General features: G+C 34.6%; 1 protein-coding gene across 2 annotated transcripts in view; it reads right to left on the reverse strand.

Moving 5' to 3' along the window:
• Window positions 1-17,391, reverse strand: part of Arap2 (ArfGAP with RhoGAP domain, ankyrin repeat and PH domain 2) — a 174,975-nt gene that overhangs the window by 42,474 nt on the left and 115,110 nt on the right. Inside the window, exons 21-25 of one of the 2 annotated variants that reach the window (XM_027938896.2) lie at window positions 16,938-17,043; window positions 12,921-13,068; window positions 11,379-11,447; window positions 8,857-8,931; window positions 5,803-5,920 (exon numbers count right to left, since the gene is read on the reverse strand). In XM_027938896.2, coding sequence (XP_027794697.2) covers window positions 5,803-5,920; window positions 8,857-8,931; window positions 11,379-11,447; window positions 12,921-13,068; window positions 16,938-17,043 — 516 coding nt within the window. The remainder of the gene's footprint in view (window positions 1-5,802; window positions 5,921-8,856; window positions 8,932-11,378; window positions 11,448-12,920; window positions 13,069-16,937; window positions 17,044-17,391) is intronic. The other variant, XM_027938904.2, reaches the window with a different exon arrangement.

Here is a 17,391-nt window from a genome sequence, read left to right on the forward strand (position 1 = left end):
GCAGTTCATCTATTTCAAGTTGTGAAAGACCTCAAGGCCCAGAGATTACACTAGTGGACAATAAGGTCAGTTTTAGGATTAAGTATTAAAATCACAGCATACTTTAGAAGAGTAGCTGTTGATAGAGGGGTTATCATCTCTGCCACAGTTGGGACTTGAACATCTCCCAAAAGCTATGTGTTGACAGCTGGAACAATAGCCTGTGATGATATTGGGAGGTGGTGGAATCTTTAAGGGCTGGGACCCGATGTAAAAAAGTTAGGGCACTGGGGGCATACCCCTGAAGAGGATACTGAGATCCTAGACCCTCCTTTCTGCTTTCCAGACACCATTAAGTTAGCAGCTCTGCTCTACCACATGCTCCCCACCCTTACCATCTGCCCCAAACCAAAGGAGCCAATTGACCATCGACTGAATACCTCTGAAATTGTGAGCCAAAAACAACCTTTTCCTCTTTATAAAAGATTTTATCTCAGGTACCTGTGACAGAGATGGAAAGTGACTAACAAAGAACATTGGTACAAGAAGTGGGGTCACGGCTATGTCTATAACTAACAATGTGATTCAGGAGCTTTTGGAACTGGTTTGCAGAAAGAGTTTAGAGAAACTGGTGAGAGAAAGCTTAGAATATTGCAAGCAGAAATTAATGGATGATTCTAGTGGGGACTCAGAAGACCAGATGGACAGGAATATAGAGAGTAAATTTAAGATGGAAATGAGATATTTATTGGTAACTGGACTAGAGGCCATTCATGTTACATTCTGACAAAGAGCTTTACATTTCGCCCATGTGCTGAGACTTTGCAAGAGGCTGAGTTGAAAGGTGATGAACTAATTAATCTAGTGGAAGAAATTTTAAGGCAGCATAGCACCAAGGCAGTGTGGCATGGTAATTGGTGGATGCTTTGAGCTAGATTTTCAGTGAAAAATGGAAGCAAAAAACAGAGAAAAGACTGGAAAAATTTGCAGTTTGGCCTAAAAGGAGTTAGTTTAAAGGTATAGTCAGGAAGTTATGAAGATTAAAGCCATCAATAAAAACCAAGTACCATGTACCAGGAGAATAAGAAAGATGCTTGGAGGACATCAGAGGAATGGTAAGGTCTCACAGCATGATCAAAGGTACATACAAAAATGTAAACTTTTACTCTGATCACACAGGGCTGCCAGCTAGTAATTTGCTTAGGATCACTTATGTTAAGCTACCAAGAAGGCCACTGTAGCCACGGTTCCCAGAGGTATTGATACAATTCATGTCAGTGGAAGACTTTGGCATTGTCTACCTGGTGCTGATTTTGCAGGCATTCAGAAAACAAAAGTTAGTTACAGGGTCCTGGAGGCTTCCTCTGAGATTTCAAAGGAAAGCCTGAGTGTCCAGGGAGTGTGTGGTATATCTGGAGTCCCTGCCAGCCGACCTGACAGGATGATGCCACAAAACTGTGAGACTGAAGGTGAAGTTACAACGGAGACCCCAGGAAATTACAGATGACAGAATATGTAGCAACTGCTAAGGGAGGCTACCATAGGCCCAAAGTGACAGGGGCAAGCATCCATGGACAGATACCTCTGAAACTGTAAGCCAAAATAAAACTTTCCTCCTCAGAAGTTGATTTATCTAAGGTATCTGTCATAGCTACAGAAAGCTGACAAACATGCTTTGCTACGGAGGGTTTGATCTTGTTCTAATAATTGGTGGAAGTGAGTCAAAGATGCTTGACATTCTTCAAGAACGATCTGTGCTCTATCCAGAACAAATTTCACATGTCACACCAGGCATTCATTTAAAGGGAAATCCTATTTATAAATTAATTGAGCCTAGAATCTAATATGATTTTGTATGTTACATGGTTGAGTATTATGTATAAAAACAAGATGTAAAAGTTACCTAAATATTTTACATGATTATAACAAACTATTTTCCCATGAATCTGATTACCACAGAGAGACCGTGCTTTGTTTTAGGAAAAGCTTTTTCTAAAAACTGTTCTCCATTTCAACAATGATAATGCTAGTAACATTGTTTGAGTCACAAATTGACATACTTACATCATCTGTATTTTTAAATTTCACATCAATTGAATTCAATTTATAGGTTTAAGGATCTATTTTTATCATCTTCGACCAAAGACACATATAATTACAGGCAGTTACATGGCATAATGCATACTTTCTGCTTATTCATTTTTATATTATAATGAGATATTATACTAATTTTTAAAATAAGTATAATACATTATCTCAGGATAATATAGGAATAATATGGAATAGTTAGTGCACAAAAGAGGTATTCAATGTAACATGACAGAAAACTACTACTTTAAAATTTATAGGAAAATAAAAATAAAATAAAACTTAGTACTCTGGTTTATTATCATTAATTAATTTATTCATTTTTGGTTATGTTATTACTTGGAGGATTTATTTTACATTGGAAAACTCACTAACTCCCTGATGACATTCTTCCTACCAATTACAGTCTTCTGACTACCTAGTCCTTTATGTTTTTCTTCCTTTAATATTTCATTTATCTTCCTTGCATGATACTTGAAATAAAGATTTTTAACATTTCAGAAGTTCAGACGATTCACACAGGCTCCATCTGCTTCAGTCTACCAACACAATCACAGGGCCTTTTCTTGTTTCCCTACCACTGCTCCTTTAGAAGCAGTGAAAAAAGTTATTTATTTGTTTTTTTTCCTTCTGGCCATTTCTGTATGTACTGTTAAGCAAACATTAAGGCCATGTTAAATTTAAATTCTTAATACCAAATATTTTCTCTCTTGATGCACATGGATAGTTCTTCTTTGGCTTAGACATTCATAAATCAAAATGACTTGATGTGTCCTAGTCTTCTTATTCTTAATTAAGATAACATTTTACTATTTTTTTTTAATTAGAAAGAATAGCAATGATTTTTAAAGATCCAATCCAATTTTAGTGTTTGTGAGGTGCTGTTTATCACATGCAATTTGATAATCAGCCATTTTTAGGATGAGAATCCCTCGATTTTCTGAAAGGAAACATCAAAAACTGTGTTTCCAGGTAGAATGTGATTCTACTTCTAGCTACAGATCCTTCCTGTTCTCATTCATTCTGCCTGTTCCACTCTTGGGTCAGGGCTAAAGACAGAGCTCTAAGCTATGACAGAGGGACATGATTTAATCTGACTCAAATCTCGGGAGACTAAGTGTGGTAGGGAGTGGATGTTTACCCTAAAATAAATCAGTCCGCATTCTGCAGTAAATATCTTCAAAAACAACAGAAATAGAATAGCATGCAGGTAAGAATCAACTATCCAATCCGTAACCAGGGCTTAGAACTCTCTCTCTAAGTGGTTCCCAATCTACAAGCAGGGATCACTTTCTATGTGACTTCCATATTTGTATAAATCTGAATAAGGAGCCACAAAACACAAATCGTTTATTATTTGTTTTTCCAGCTCAGTTAAAGAGACTTTAATGGGGTCTAGTCTACAACTGTGCATAATCCAAGAAGCCGTATGAGATATGAAGATCTAAAACATATAATCAATGCCCAAAAAATATATGGTCTGGGGTAGAACTATATGTGTATATATATATATATATATATATATATATATATACACACACACACACACACACACACATACATATACATATATATATATACACACATATACATACATATACACACACACATACATGCATTACTATTCTGTAAGGCAGGCTGCATATAGTACTATAAATCTACAAGCAAATGATCAGAAAGCAGTCAGTGTAAACTATGTCCATCTGAATATCATCAGAGGAAGGGGCACTTGAGCTGGAGCTTCAAAGATGGATAGGCAATAAGAAAAATCATGACAAAGAGTTTTAAATAGTGGGACAATACAATCCAATTGGAGATTTAGAAATACAATTCTGGAAATAATGCCAACAGTTATCTTTCAATACCCTCCCCACCAAAAAAAAGATAAAACCAGTAATCCCATCCCTCAGCACATCTTTTTTTTGTAAAGAAAAAGAAAAAAAAAAAAAAAAACCAAAAGACTCTACCATTCCTGCATCACACAGTCATATGCCACAAGTTTATTTATTCAATAGATTTTAACAAGTATATATGGTTGTTATGTACTAGGCACTGTGCTGGACAAGAGAGACCAAAAAAAAAAAAAAAATGACAGAATCCCTACTTCCTTCCAAGAAGCCCCTGTCAAGACAGATACGTATAAATCCAAGTGCTCAGCACTATAAGAAGAGAGGAGACAACAAAGGCAATTGGGTGGGCCACGGGGTGGAAGACCTTGAGAAATCCCCACGTGTCAGTCAAGTGCAAGGTGTCTATTCAGAACATGTAATATGAGAAAGCTAGCAAAGGAAACTAGAGAAGAGAAAACCTGGATGTTTAAAAGATGGACAGAGAAAGAAGAATACAAAATTAGACAAAATGACTAGAGAACCCAGGAGGGAATCTAGATAGCATGGAAAAGGAAGATCATCAGAGAAAGGAAAATGGAAAGGTCATTAGCAATCAATGCCACAGAAAGGACAGGTAATGTAAGGCCTGAAGCAAATCAGTGGGACTTGACAGCTGGGAGGTTACAGGAATCATCTGCCAGAGTAGTTCTGTCTACAGGGAGAACTAAGCCCCACCAGAGGAGATATTGAGAACTCACTTCCTATCTCTAGGGTCACTGGACCTTGGCAATGTATACTAAAAAAAATAACAATATAATACAAATAAAAATTTTAAAGAACTGCTCATGGTAAAAAGAAATAAAGAAATAAAAATATCAAGGTGGACTAAACGAATGAAAGACAAAGTACTTAATAATCCTATTTCATTCTAACACTGATTGCAGTCCTCCTAACAATGCACTACGGGGTATTTCAACATTGAATTTTAATTTTTCCTTGAGTTTGTGGGTGGCAAGGTTTTCCTTTTGGCAGTTTGACAGCTATAGCTGAAAGGGTCCCAAGACCTTAGTAGGTATCAACTAGACAGATGGTCAAAGTACAAAGACATTCTGCCTGATATTATTTTTTTCCTAGAGGTCTTTAAAACCAAATGGTGTCATTAGAATGTTAAGCTTATTCAGTATTTGACTACTGGGTCAGTCAAGGTGCTTTAAAATGTCTTTTTACCCTTCAGTTTCTTTGGAACGAAAGATGACAAAATATTTGATATACTAAAGATAGAGCAAAATTAAAACGTCAAAAGAGAAGTGTCTTCTAGGCTTAAAATAAAACTATTTTTAGAATAAGTCATCTTTTAAATTAGCATTCTCTTTTTGTGTTAAATAAGTGGCATATATGAATAAGTGGATGGTGGTAGTGACATTTACAACACTGTTATGGATCAAAGTTCTTGTTCTTATAAAGAAAGGCCTATTTCATGGGCTGGAGTTCTGGCTCAGTCGTAGAGCACTTGCCTAGCATGTGCAAGGCCCTGGGTTCGATCCTCAGCACCATATAAAAATAAATAAATAAAATAAAGATATTGTGTCCAACTACAACTAAAAAATAATATATATTTTTTTAAAAAAGAAAGGCCTATTTCATGAGGCAGCAACAGAGATGACTAATGCATTGCACTGTATTTTCATAGTCAACAAAATAATCTAATTATTTGGAAGAAAAAAATCATGTGAAGGTAAACTCAAGTGGTGACAACGTATGTCAAGACATGACTAAGGCAGGAGGAAACTCATGATGAGATGTTAATCTTTAGAAAAACATAAAATGTTAGTAATGACTTGTTGCCAAAGAAAGGATTTCTTCATCTAAAAGTAATTCAATAATCTTTAGCAACAAAATCACTTACCTAGCTCTTCATTTTCAATGACTTCAAATGTGGCCCAAATGTCACCTTTTGTGGGAATAATATTTTTTATTGCTAATATATCATTAGTTAATTCTTCTGCTTCCATCACAGGAGATATCTGTAAGAAGAGCAACATTTCTTCAAAAGATCTTTCAGATACAGAAGCAGTCTTATGATAGGGCAATACTACCTCCACCTAACAATACCTCAAGTATTGAAAACAGCACATTCAGCTCTTCTCCATAAAACAGAATACATTTCAATGTAAAGGCAAAGGGAAATTACAATACAGATATCATCAAGAAGAATTATTTTGTTCATTTACTGAGCAATTAGATGACTCAGAAGGGAGAAATAACCTAGTCACTCACAGACAGGCTTTCAACACATGACAAATCCAACCATCTCCTAGGAGTAAAACTTTTCACTTGTCAGTTCTCTAATCAAGAGTATAGAGTGACTTGTTTATTCAGCCTGGGCCCTAAATTATACCCAGCTGACTGACTGCTGTTTGTCATGCCAAGAAGCCCCAGGGTTTTGGTAGTTTGTGGTGCGCCCTGCCATGCCAAGTGACAGATGGTAGGACACCAAAGTATTTAAGAGCCAGGATTTCAGGGTATAGGGCAGAATCTGCAGTGCCAGCCTGGGGCCCTGGCTTCACAAGAGTCCCAAAGCCGGAGGCCATTGGATGAGCACACTGCCTCTTCTGGGACTTTCAGGGTTTCTGATTTGTTTCTTCTTGTTTTTGTTTTTGCCAGTCTTAAGTAGATACTGGCCAAAAGCAAGCTGACTTCTTCAGTTAGACTTCTGATGTAAAGTTAAACAAATACAAGATGTATAAACATTAGAATACTGCAACTGCAACTTAGCTTACATATTTCCATAAAAGTAAATACCTATTTAAATATTTCTTAGAAAAGGAATGTGTTCATTTCCATTTTTCCTTCGCTTTACTCTTCATAAGCCTAGAACACATACATAAATAACAAAAACATCTTACACCACAGGTAACTCACAGTGTCTACCTTTTGTACTTCATGGAATTTAGAGCTTGCTTTAGGGAATATGTTAATTATACAATGGAGTCCACTCTGTTCTATCTTAAAGCTCAATGAAAAAGTGGGAAAAGTGGAGAGTTTCAAGCAACAAAAATATCAGCTGAATTGTCTTAATGATGTTTTTGATCTGCATTGACCTAAACATTTTAAGAAGTATCATCCTTTATTAAATAATGATTACTGAGAAACCAAACCTGAGAAATGGGCAGCAGGGAGAGCCTCAGTCTGAAGCACAAGGACTACATCCATAGGCCCTGCTCCAGGAGAGAGACCCAGGGCCTCTTTTAAAAACACCTAGAACTCCACACTTCAGAAAGCATTATTCTGTGGATTAGACTTATCAATATAATGAACATCAGGTATGGATTATGATGACCAGGTTTGTATTGTGGCCTGAATTTCTAGTTTCCATTGTTATGAATAAGATATCACTTGTTTCATCTATCTCTATAGGGTGAGGTAACAACCAGGAGAGATAAAATGTAACTAAATAATTTTACAGTCTTAAGTACTAAGTCAAATGCTATTGATTTTTTTTGTACAGTTTTTATGTTTTTTGAGAGCATCTGGATCTTCTACAGGTAAAATTGTGAAGTCTTATATATAAATACAATTAAATACAATTAAGGTAATGTGACAACTTTCCTCAATTGTAAAAATTTCTCTGATGGGTTTATAAGTAAAATTTAAATACACTATGAAAGTGTCTGTATATAGGTAGAGTTAAATCATGTTCTCTGAATATCTCTTCCAGCATTAATAATGGACTTGTGCTGATTGGTCTGTACTAGTTTCTCATATCCCTTATGATCAAACTCATACACTCAGACTAAGAATCATGATATGGCTAAGGACTGGGAGGGCAAATGTGTCACAAAGCATTTGATGATATAGCTGATGACTGTAGCATTTAGCTCCATGTTTTAAGAAAGGTAATTCCATATAGTCATAATACATAACTATTAAAAATACCTACAGTAAGAAATATAAGACAGGTATGGTGGCGCACACCTGTAATCCCAGTGGTTCAGGAGGCTGAGGCAGAAGGATTGAGAGTTCAAAGCCAGCCTCAGCAAAAGCAAGGTGCTTAAACAACTCAGTGAGACCCTGTCTCTAAATAAAATATAAAATAGGGCTGGGGTTGTGGTTCAGTAGTCAACTACCCCTGAGTTCAATCCCCAATACTGCTCCCTCCCCCCGCAAAATACAATATATTTAACATAACTAAAGTTTAGAGATATCTAATTCTGTGAAGGTTTAATTTTGCATTCAAAAACGTGAAGAAGGTAAAGTCGAATTTATGTTACATGGCAGAATATCTATTCCATATACAGAAAAAGTAGTATTACCAAGTAGGAACATAAAATATCACTGTTACTATACCTAAGGCAGACTAATTACTTAATATAGTAGCATGAGAGGGATCCATTTTTAATTCAGCAAAAATGATCAACAGCCTCAAGGAAAAAAAGTTACCCAATATTTAAGTACATTGGAAGATGAAATGCTAAAGGGTGAGAAATCAGGAATAACAATGATACTAGCACCAGTAGTCACAACTATTTCTCAAACACGAGATGAACAATTTGCTACACTGTCCTACGTACACTAACTTAATGAGTCTTCACAGCAATGATATGATGTAAATATTATCTTTCCTCATTTTATAAGTGAGGACACTGAAACTGAGACAGAGTAGATAACTTGCCTAATGTAAGGAAGTTAAAAAGAGAAAAGCAAGCCTCTGTGCTCAAGTCATTTTCTAGAACCTACAGAAAATCCTAACTCTAACCTAAAGCACATAAAATGTGCTTTCCAAATGACTAAAACATAAAATTCCCAGAGGATATTGCTATGAAAAGTCAATCTCGTCATCAGTCACTGTTTGAACTACAGAGGTAAAGGAAATAAGAAACACTGGAAAATTCAAAATATATGAAAGTACTGCCAACATTCGTGCTTTCCAATGGCGTTCTACATCCTCTCAAGGACTCACCCGAATTATAATACTACAGTCGGGTTCCTTCCTTTCCACGTACACTTCAATTAACAAATCTCCAGCCTGGGAAACCTAGAAAGGGCAGATGTGAAAACAGCACATATGTCACAAAAAACTTACATAGGACACGTAAGGCAGTTGTAAAATCCTATTCATATTTCTCAATGTTATAGCAATGAATTAGCTCAATCCCCTGTTCACAAGCATGATGTTCTTATTTCAAGGTATGGTTGATTAAACATAAGGAGTCTATACAAATTTATAATCAGTAACAACTATCACAATGGGATTTGTCTCTTACTTAAGAGCTTAGTGTTCTCAAACACCCTTCTTTTTTAAATGAAATGGTGAATCTTGCCACACTGGAAATAAGCTGCCTTTGACAAGAGAAATACAGGAACCTCATCATCTACAGTAATAGGATAAACAAAATGAGGAGTGAAAGTGAGCCACATGCAATTTTTTCTCAATATTGTGTGCATAATACTAACAATTAAAAGATAAGATAGTTCTTGCTATGTTTTCAAAAAGATGATATATTTGAATGAGGATAAATTAGGTCAGAGCAGTAGTAAAACTACAAATAGAAAAAGTAACTTTAGTAAGAAGAATAAAGTAAAAGTGATAGAATTAGGCAGAAAATGAAGGTAAGTTTTCATTTTAATTATCTTCAGGCAATTATTTAAGAACAATTATTTGGGTCATTATGTTCCAGAAGACTGACTAAAGAAGATACAAGTCAAAAAATATAAACCGTAGATACGGCTATGTACATCAACAAAATAAAATGAAGGAGATTAACAAAGAATGAAATGAATCCATGAAAAATATTTTCAGTAGCTTTTGTCAGAAATTCACTTTAGTTCCATAACCACTCAACCATAATATCCATAACTCAATATTTTTTAAATGATCACAAAGGACAAACCATCATTCTGAAGGCAAATTTGTCTCTGCATAAAATCTAATGAGGAAATTTGTGAGAGAAACATTTAAAAATGTACTTTGAAGAAGTATTCCTAATTATTCTGTCACCACAGGCATAGAAAAGATTATTTTCAAATTTTATTTCTCACTTTTGATGCTACACACAAATTCTAGGAAGAAAAAGAGTTGACATTTTTTGCTTTCCACTATGTATGCATAAACAAGTCTCCAGGAAGGACACATTTTAAAAATTTGAAAAGCAAACACAGAGTACTCAGAGTAAAGCCAGAAAGAAAAATAGCTAAGAAATTCAAATAAGAGTAGAATATAGGGATTCAAATAAGAGTAGAATATAGGGACTGCCAGAAAAAATACTCCAGAGGAGAGTTTTGTATGGATTTTAAAAATACTCAAGCAAAATAAGTAGTTTTATCAAACTGTCCTCCTTTTCTCTTTCAACTACTATAGTTTATACACAATTATTTTCTTATTTCTACTTATACTGAATTTTAAAGCAGTAATTTCTTTATTATCAATATAAAATACAAAAAGGCAAAAAGATATTTGTCCTTTATCTAATAATTATATACATAATGCTGCCAATGATTACCTCTCACGCTCACACAACCCTTTATTTTAGGACTTAAACATCCCCCTGGATGTAAGAAACAAAAAGAATTGATGTGAACCGGGCAGTGTTAAAGCTAACACCACTGGAAGCTGCAGTAATGATTTTGGGTCAAAATGGAGGGAATAATTAGTTCAGTGATTAATATACCAGCATTAGTAGTGGAGAATTTACACACCCCCATCTCCTTCCAATGGGTAACTCCTCTAATTAGTAATGGAAACTTCAGAACCAGGGCAAATTTAGTTTCTACAGAAGGAAGTATTTGCCTCATTATCCAAGTGTAACCATAAACAGAGCACATCTGACCCATTTCTATTATTTACATTGGAACTCTGAATCCACTATGATTCCTAGTTACTAGAGGATGACTAAGGATTGCCTGTAAGAAGGTACAGTAAGTACTCCTTAAATAATAAGAGTAACTTGAAAAAGCACAGTGCAACCTGAGCACATGAATCCAACATCATATGACTGAGGAAAGCAAGACAGGATTTAGGAAAGCCGACTTAAGACAAAAATTAATGTGTTACAGACATCATATTAGAAAGTGTCTCATTAATATAGTCTTCTCAAAGCATGCAGAGCAAAAGCATAAAAGAAATAATTTATATTTTCAAAATCATTATGGAAAGAATCATTACTCTCTCTGAATTTGCAATTTATTCTGGTATTTCTTTGGCTTTAAATGCTTCCTTTGAAATCCACTGGCATTTTTAACAGAGTTTTTAAAATCAATAAATAAAACTGATGTCCCCTTTATGTTAAAAATTATATTCACATATTTTGCATCTATGTATCAGGTTGAAAAATTATTACCATTGTTTTATCAAGATTCTTTATCCCCATTACTTCTACTTTGTTTCCAAAAGAAATTTGAAAATACACAAAACAAATCTCTTTGTTTACAATAGAAGTTTTTGTTTTTGTTTAATTCTTTAAAGATCTAACTATTACTACTCACTTGAGTGTCTTTCCACTTGGTAATAAAGCTATTTTCTATGTCCATTTGTTTGACTTGGTCTTCTTTAACCTGTTTAAAATATAATTTTGGACATTCTAATAATGTAGAGTACAAGGAGCGATGGTACTCATCCTCACAAAACTCTTCAGAAATTTAAATACCAACAAGTTGAAAATAAATGAGAATGGCCATCTTAATCAGCATGGCCAACAGAGTCTCATAAGTTCAGAAGACATTTTGATGATTCCTTCTGGCTTCAGATTCCACCCACAGAAGCCCTCATTGTTAAGGAGGTTTACAGAGCAAAGGGGCTGATGTCCTCTTTCTGAAAATTCTTGCAGGTTGAGAAACAGACTTGTTTCTCAAATCCAAATGTTCATTAAGTGCTCATTAAATCTTTTAAGATGAGTGGAGTTTAACATAACTACAATGATAACAATTTAGTTTCTATTAATGGATTGGTATAAAACTAGAAAATAAAGAGAGCATGTAAAGCCACACAATTTTTTTTCTAATTTTTAAATCAGCATCAGACATTTGCAAAGAAGTTGCCATTGATCAAAAACAGTGGACACACAAAGGAAGAAAAAAAGAGGAGATCAAAGAGCAAAGAAAATTCAATAACTCTGGTGTCCATTCCTCTATGAATTAATATAGAAACTGGGTTATTTTATTAAAATAGTTCCTTTCTCTTTTCTAAGGAATCTTGTGGTAAGTTATTTTAATACAAATATAACAACTACATAAATGACAACCTATCACACTACCCACTTGGTTTCACCTACTATATCCATACCCCAGAAAACAACTGAGTCTTATCAACACCATTTGATAAAACGCTCAAAAATATTACAGAGATGTTAGAATTATACAAGGGAACTGGATATTTAACCCATACTTATCCTATTCAAACCCTGGCCATATTTTCTTTTATTTTTATTTATTTTAATCTTTCTATTCTAGCAGTTGACTGATCAAACATGAAAACACTAACTTCATGAAATACCAACTTGAAGAGACAAATAATTAAACAGTGATAACTTAGCAAAAAAATTGTGGAACAATAATAGTATTTCAGAATTTTGTTGTTGTTGTTGTTGTTGAAGGAACCATTACAACAATTTTTTAGAGACCCTAAAATGCTTTCAGTTGCAGAATTTAACAGCCTAGTGTTTATTACTGAATGTTAAATTCAGAACTTCACACCTCTAAGTAGACATACTTAATGTATACACATACTGAGGAAAAAACACATGTACACACACAAAACCCCCCAGAACAGGACTATTCTGTTCAACAGACACCAGATGGTAAAAAAGGCTTAAAAGCAGCCAAATTTAAATGAATGCTATTGCTTAGAAATGGCTATTGCGTAGAAAGCTAGTTTTATATAAAAACTGAAAGAAAATATTGCTATCCTATATTTTCCCTGTTTCTAAATATCCATAAAGACCTGAATAATAGCATCCTAAAACATGCAATATTCTTTGCAAACAGTAACATCAACTCCATTTAAACAAGGGCAGGATATAAAATATTTACCTCAAATATTTCAACATAATTATTAATTAGGTCCTCAATTACATTCACTTCTTCACTTGTTTGTCCCTTAGTTTGAAACAAACAGGATGAAAAGACCAAGGCCAAATTATGGGCATTCATGTGATTGATTTCTGAGCACTTTTGAACCCTGTGAGAGAAAAGCATAGCTCATTAAGGGACACTTCTATTTGAAAACTGCATAGAACTGCAAGCCAAAATTCTCATTTATAATATTTAAACATGCACATATTGAAATTGTTTAATACAAAAAGCACAGTGGTGGTTTAAAGGAAAGCACACGGTTCTTCTCCCAAGTATCTTGCAGTCAAGTTAAGAACATAAGTAAAACTACTGTTAAGAGATCAGCACAAGTAACAGAGCAGCACTTAATGCTGACTTAGAGGACAAATTGACCACGTCCACATAGTTCCAGATAATGAAATGACCTAAGGCCAAAGCAAAAAAAGGGCATGCAGAATGGTAGAAAATGAAAGGTGAAACGACAGCATAATTGAAAAAAAGAAAGGGCAGGAGGCAGGTAGGAGCAAGACAGGAGGGTAGACTGTAAGGCATGCAGTGGAGTGTTCCAAATTCCAAGTTCCAGTCTAGGCTACATTTTCTTTTTTTTTTTTTAATTTCTTACATACATGACAATAGTGGAATGCATTACATTCATAATTATCTATTCACAGCATAATTTTTCGTAACTCTGTATATAAAGTATGTTCATGCCAAATTATGCCATTATACATGAGCTCTCTTATTTTTATTTTTTGCATTACAATTCCAGGTCCAGCTTGGCTAAGAAGAGGACTAGAATATGGGAGAATCAGAGAAACACTAGAATTGGGGAACAGTATAATTCTGTTTGTCTTGAACTATAAATTTAATGGTTGGTTAAGTATGTAAGTTAACTATAGCTATTTTTAAAATACATTCATTTTGGGAGTAGATGGGCATATGTTTATAAATATATTTTGATATTTGTATTACTAATCATTAAAAATCTGTCTCATTCAAAAGAGAATAGTTATTCTTAAGTAGCCCTAAGAAATAAAGACATATTATTACTGCAAAAAAAAAAAAAAATAGGCTACATTTTCTAGAAAGTGGATGTCAGGTTTGGAGAACACCTAGTGGCACGTGTATGGTATTCAGAACAGGATATAATTACATCTCAAAATGCAAACTCTCAATTTATAAAACCACTACACCTTTCTTGGATATAACTAATAATGCCTTTTAAAAATGAAGAGATATGAATAAATCAATCAACCCTTCTAATCAGTAAGGTACAACTTTTAGGTCTTACAAACGTCATTTAAAGTTTTAACAAATAAAAGTTTCAAAGTTATAAAAAATAAAATAAAACCTATAGTCACCATCCCAAGAAATGAAGAGTTGGGTTAGTAAAAATATAGTAGAGTGGAACTACAAGTAGTTAATGGTCTCTACTGGACACTGACTGTATATACAGCTGTATATATAGCTGCTCTAGTGCCTGTTTAACTTCATTTGGAAAATGTTAAAATACACATTAAAGAAGAGAAAACCAACTCCATTAAAGGCATATAGCAAGGTTATGTCTATACAGAATACACATTCTGGTAGGTACAGAAAGAATCAACATGATAGTAATATATATGATAATGCAAGAAATACTAATAAAATGCAAAATTGCATAGCATAGACAGACCAAGTATGATCATCATATACAATTTACAAGATGCAAAAGGAACTGGAATTTAATAAAGGAGGATGTAACAACTGCAGACACCCCTCTCAAAACCACTCTGCACTTATATCAAACTAGACTGTGAACATTCAGGAAATTTATCTCCATGTCAGCATCTCACAGTCAAGAGAATCTCACTTTAATCACCCTATACTGCATAATACATATCTGGTGTATAGTATTAAGTGGATGTGACTGGTAACAGAAGTGGTCTTTTACCTAGGATAGGGATTGAAAATGCTACATCAACCTAACCTTATCCAAACTGACCTCTCCACCTTTTGGTGACACTATCAGAAGTCCAAGGAAATTGTTTTCTAATGCCCTTCATAACCTCTTGTAACCTCCTGCCAGCCAACTATAAACAGTCTTATCTCCTAGTACTCATCTGTTCCAGAGATAGCCTTCACTCATTTCTCATTCTTACTTTTTTGCTTTGGATAGGGTCTTGCTATTTTGCCCAACCAGGTTTCCAGGTTGGTCTTGAACTCCTGGGATCAAGTGAACCTCCTGTCTCAGTCTCCTGAGTGGCTGGGGCTAAAGGTGCACACACTGACCCCAGTTTGGATTTATCTTTTTTTCATACCCAGTTCAAATGTTTCTTTAAATCTAAAGGATAGGGTGGACTCAACCCACAATGAAACACTCATTCTCTCCTCTATAATTCCATGCTGCATCAAAATGTATCCCAACATCTCATAAACTATATTTGTATCATACAATAAGAAAATCATTTTTATAGGCTGGGGATGTAGCTCAGTGGTAAAGACCTGGTTAGCACACACAATTCCCAGCACATACATGTACCACCTCCACCACAATAACAAAATCAGTTTTACTGTAATAGAGATACATGCGTGAGAACCAGTGGTTGGAAAACAATTTAAAAAATAAAAAAGATGGAACACTGTGGAAGCTTTCTTAATCTAGATACTTTTAGAAGAATTCAGCTTTATAGAAATTTATTCAAAGGAGGGCTGGGGCTGTAGCTCAGTGGCAGAGCACTTGCCTAGCATGTGTGAGGCACTGGGTTCAATCCTCAGCACCACATAAAAATAAACAAATAAAATAAAGGCATTCTGTCCATTTACAACTACAAAAAAAATTTTTTTTTTAAAGAAATTTATTCAAGGGAATACTTCCTGTGTTCAGGGAGTTACAATAATTCCTTAAGCTAAATTCATGCTTACTACAGTTTTTATACTAATACTTGCTGAGATCAACACACACAAACCAACCTTTAGTTTTAACTTAAAAGGTTATTCTCAAACATCCTCATCCTTCAGATTTCTCGTCACCAAAATATTCCTCATTTCTTTCCACATGCTGAGGGACCATCAGTTCTAGACTTTTAAAATCAGGATAAGGATATCTGATTAACCAATAATCCAAAATATATGGAGTCAGGGAAGCAATAAACTAGAAAAAATTAAGAGTTTATAAAGCATTCACCAAGAGGAAACCCTGTACTCGGATTTGGACACCGAGGAGTCTGTTTAAGAATTCTTGTCCCTCAACATAGCAATGGATCACTCCATCTCTCCTATTTCCATACTGCATGCTGCAAATTCCCTATTTAAAATCTGTCCCCACATCTTAGAGGCAGTGATAGGACTATAGAATGTAGGCTGTATAGTACATTAAGAAAAATAATTCCTTCTTCCTCCAAATTCTAAGTTTTTAAAGTCTTGTTTACACACGTGACACATTTCAGGATGCTGTATTATTATTATTTCTGATTCATTTAAGAAATTCTCCAGTGCTATTTAACAGCAACTCAATTATAGAAAAGAAGGCTGATATCAGTTCCAATGATGAAGCTAAACTAAAATGAGGGAGAAAAAAAGGAAAGGGGTGGGTCCCATGAAAATAGAAGGTGGATCAGGAAGGGAATAGAGGAGGAGGGAAGAGGAACAAGAAAGTGAGGAATTATGGAATGAAACTCACCAAATTGTGCTATGCATATATGCATATATATGAATATGCCGCAGTGAATTTCACCTTTAAGTATAACCATAAAGCACCAATTAAAAAAAATATGATGGAAGACAAGTAGAATAGAGGAAGGGGAACAGAAAGAGGGAGAACTGGAGGGAAAGAGAAAGTTCTGGAGACTGAAATGAAGCAAATTATATAAAATGCACAAATAAAAAATTTAAAAATATATAGTGAAAGATATACAGTCTCGGGTAGAATATTAGTCACACAACTTTAAATTAAGAAGTAATGACTTATTGAATACCATGTTTGAAGTGTCTAGAAATGCTCATGAGTTCACCCACCTATAAAGGTGTTCAATGATAGCTGCCAGTGTTGCTCGGTTGACCCCTGGAAGAGTACGTATAAATGCTCCATACTTCTTAGTTCTTTCCTTGTCATCTTGTGTATCTGGAGGCAAAAAAAAAAAAAAGGAATCTTAGGGTTTAAGCCAATCACTTATATTATAAATTTGACTTTCACCAATATTTCAAAATATTATTTACAAGTATATTATAAGAAGTTTCAGAAGAAAAAGATTAAAACTTCTAGAATAATTGCCTATAATTATGGAAAAGCATTTATTCACATAAACTTTCCATGACTCTATGCTACAGCTCTTATAATTTTTATTTAAAATGCACTTTGAAAACGGAAAAGGGTATGTTGTTTTCTTATCTTCCACTGTATGGACTACTGAACCTCAACTTAACAGGAAAACATTCAGTTAATTACTCAAACTACAGGACAAATTGAAAA

Source organism: Marmota flaviventris, chromosome 7 (assembly GCF_047511675.1).
Source record: "Marmota flaviventris isolate mMarFla1 chromosome 7, mMarFla1.hap1, whole genome shotgun sequence".
Taxonomy (NCBI): Eukaryota; Metazoa; Chordata; class Mammalia; order Rodentia; family Sciuridae; genus Marmota; species Marmota flaviventris.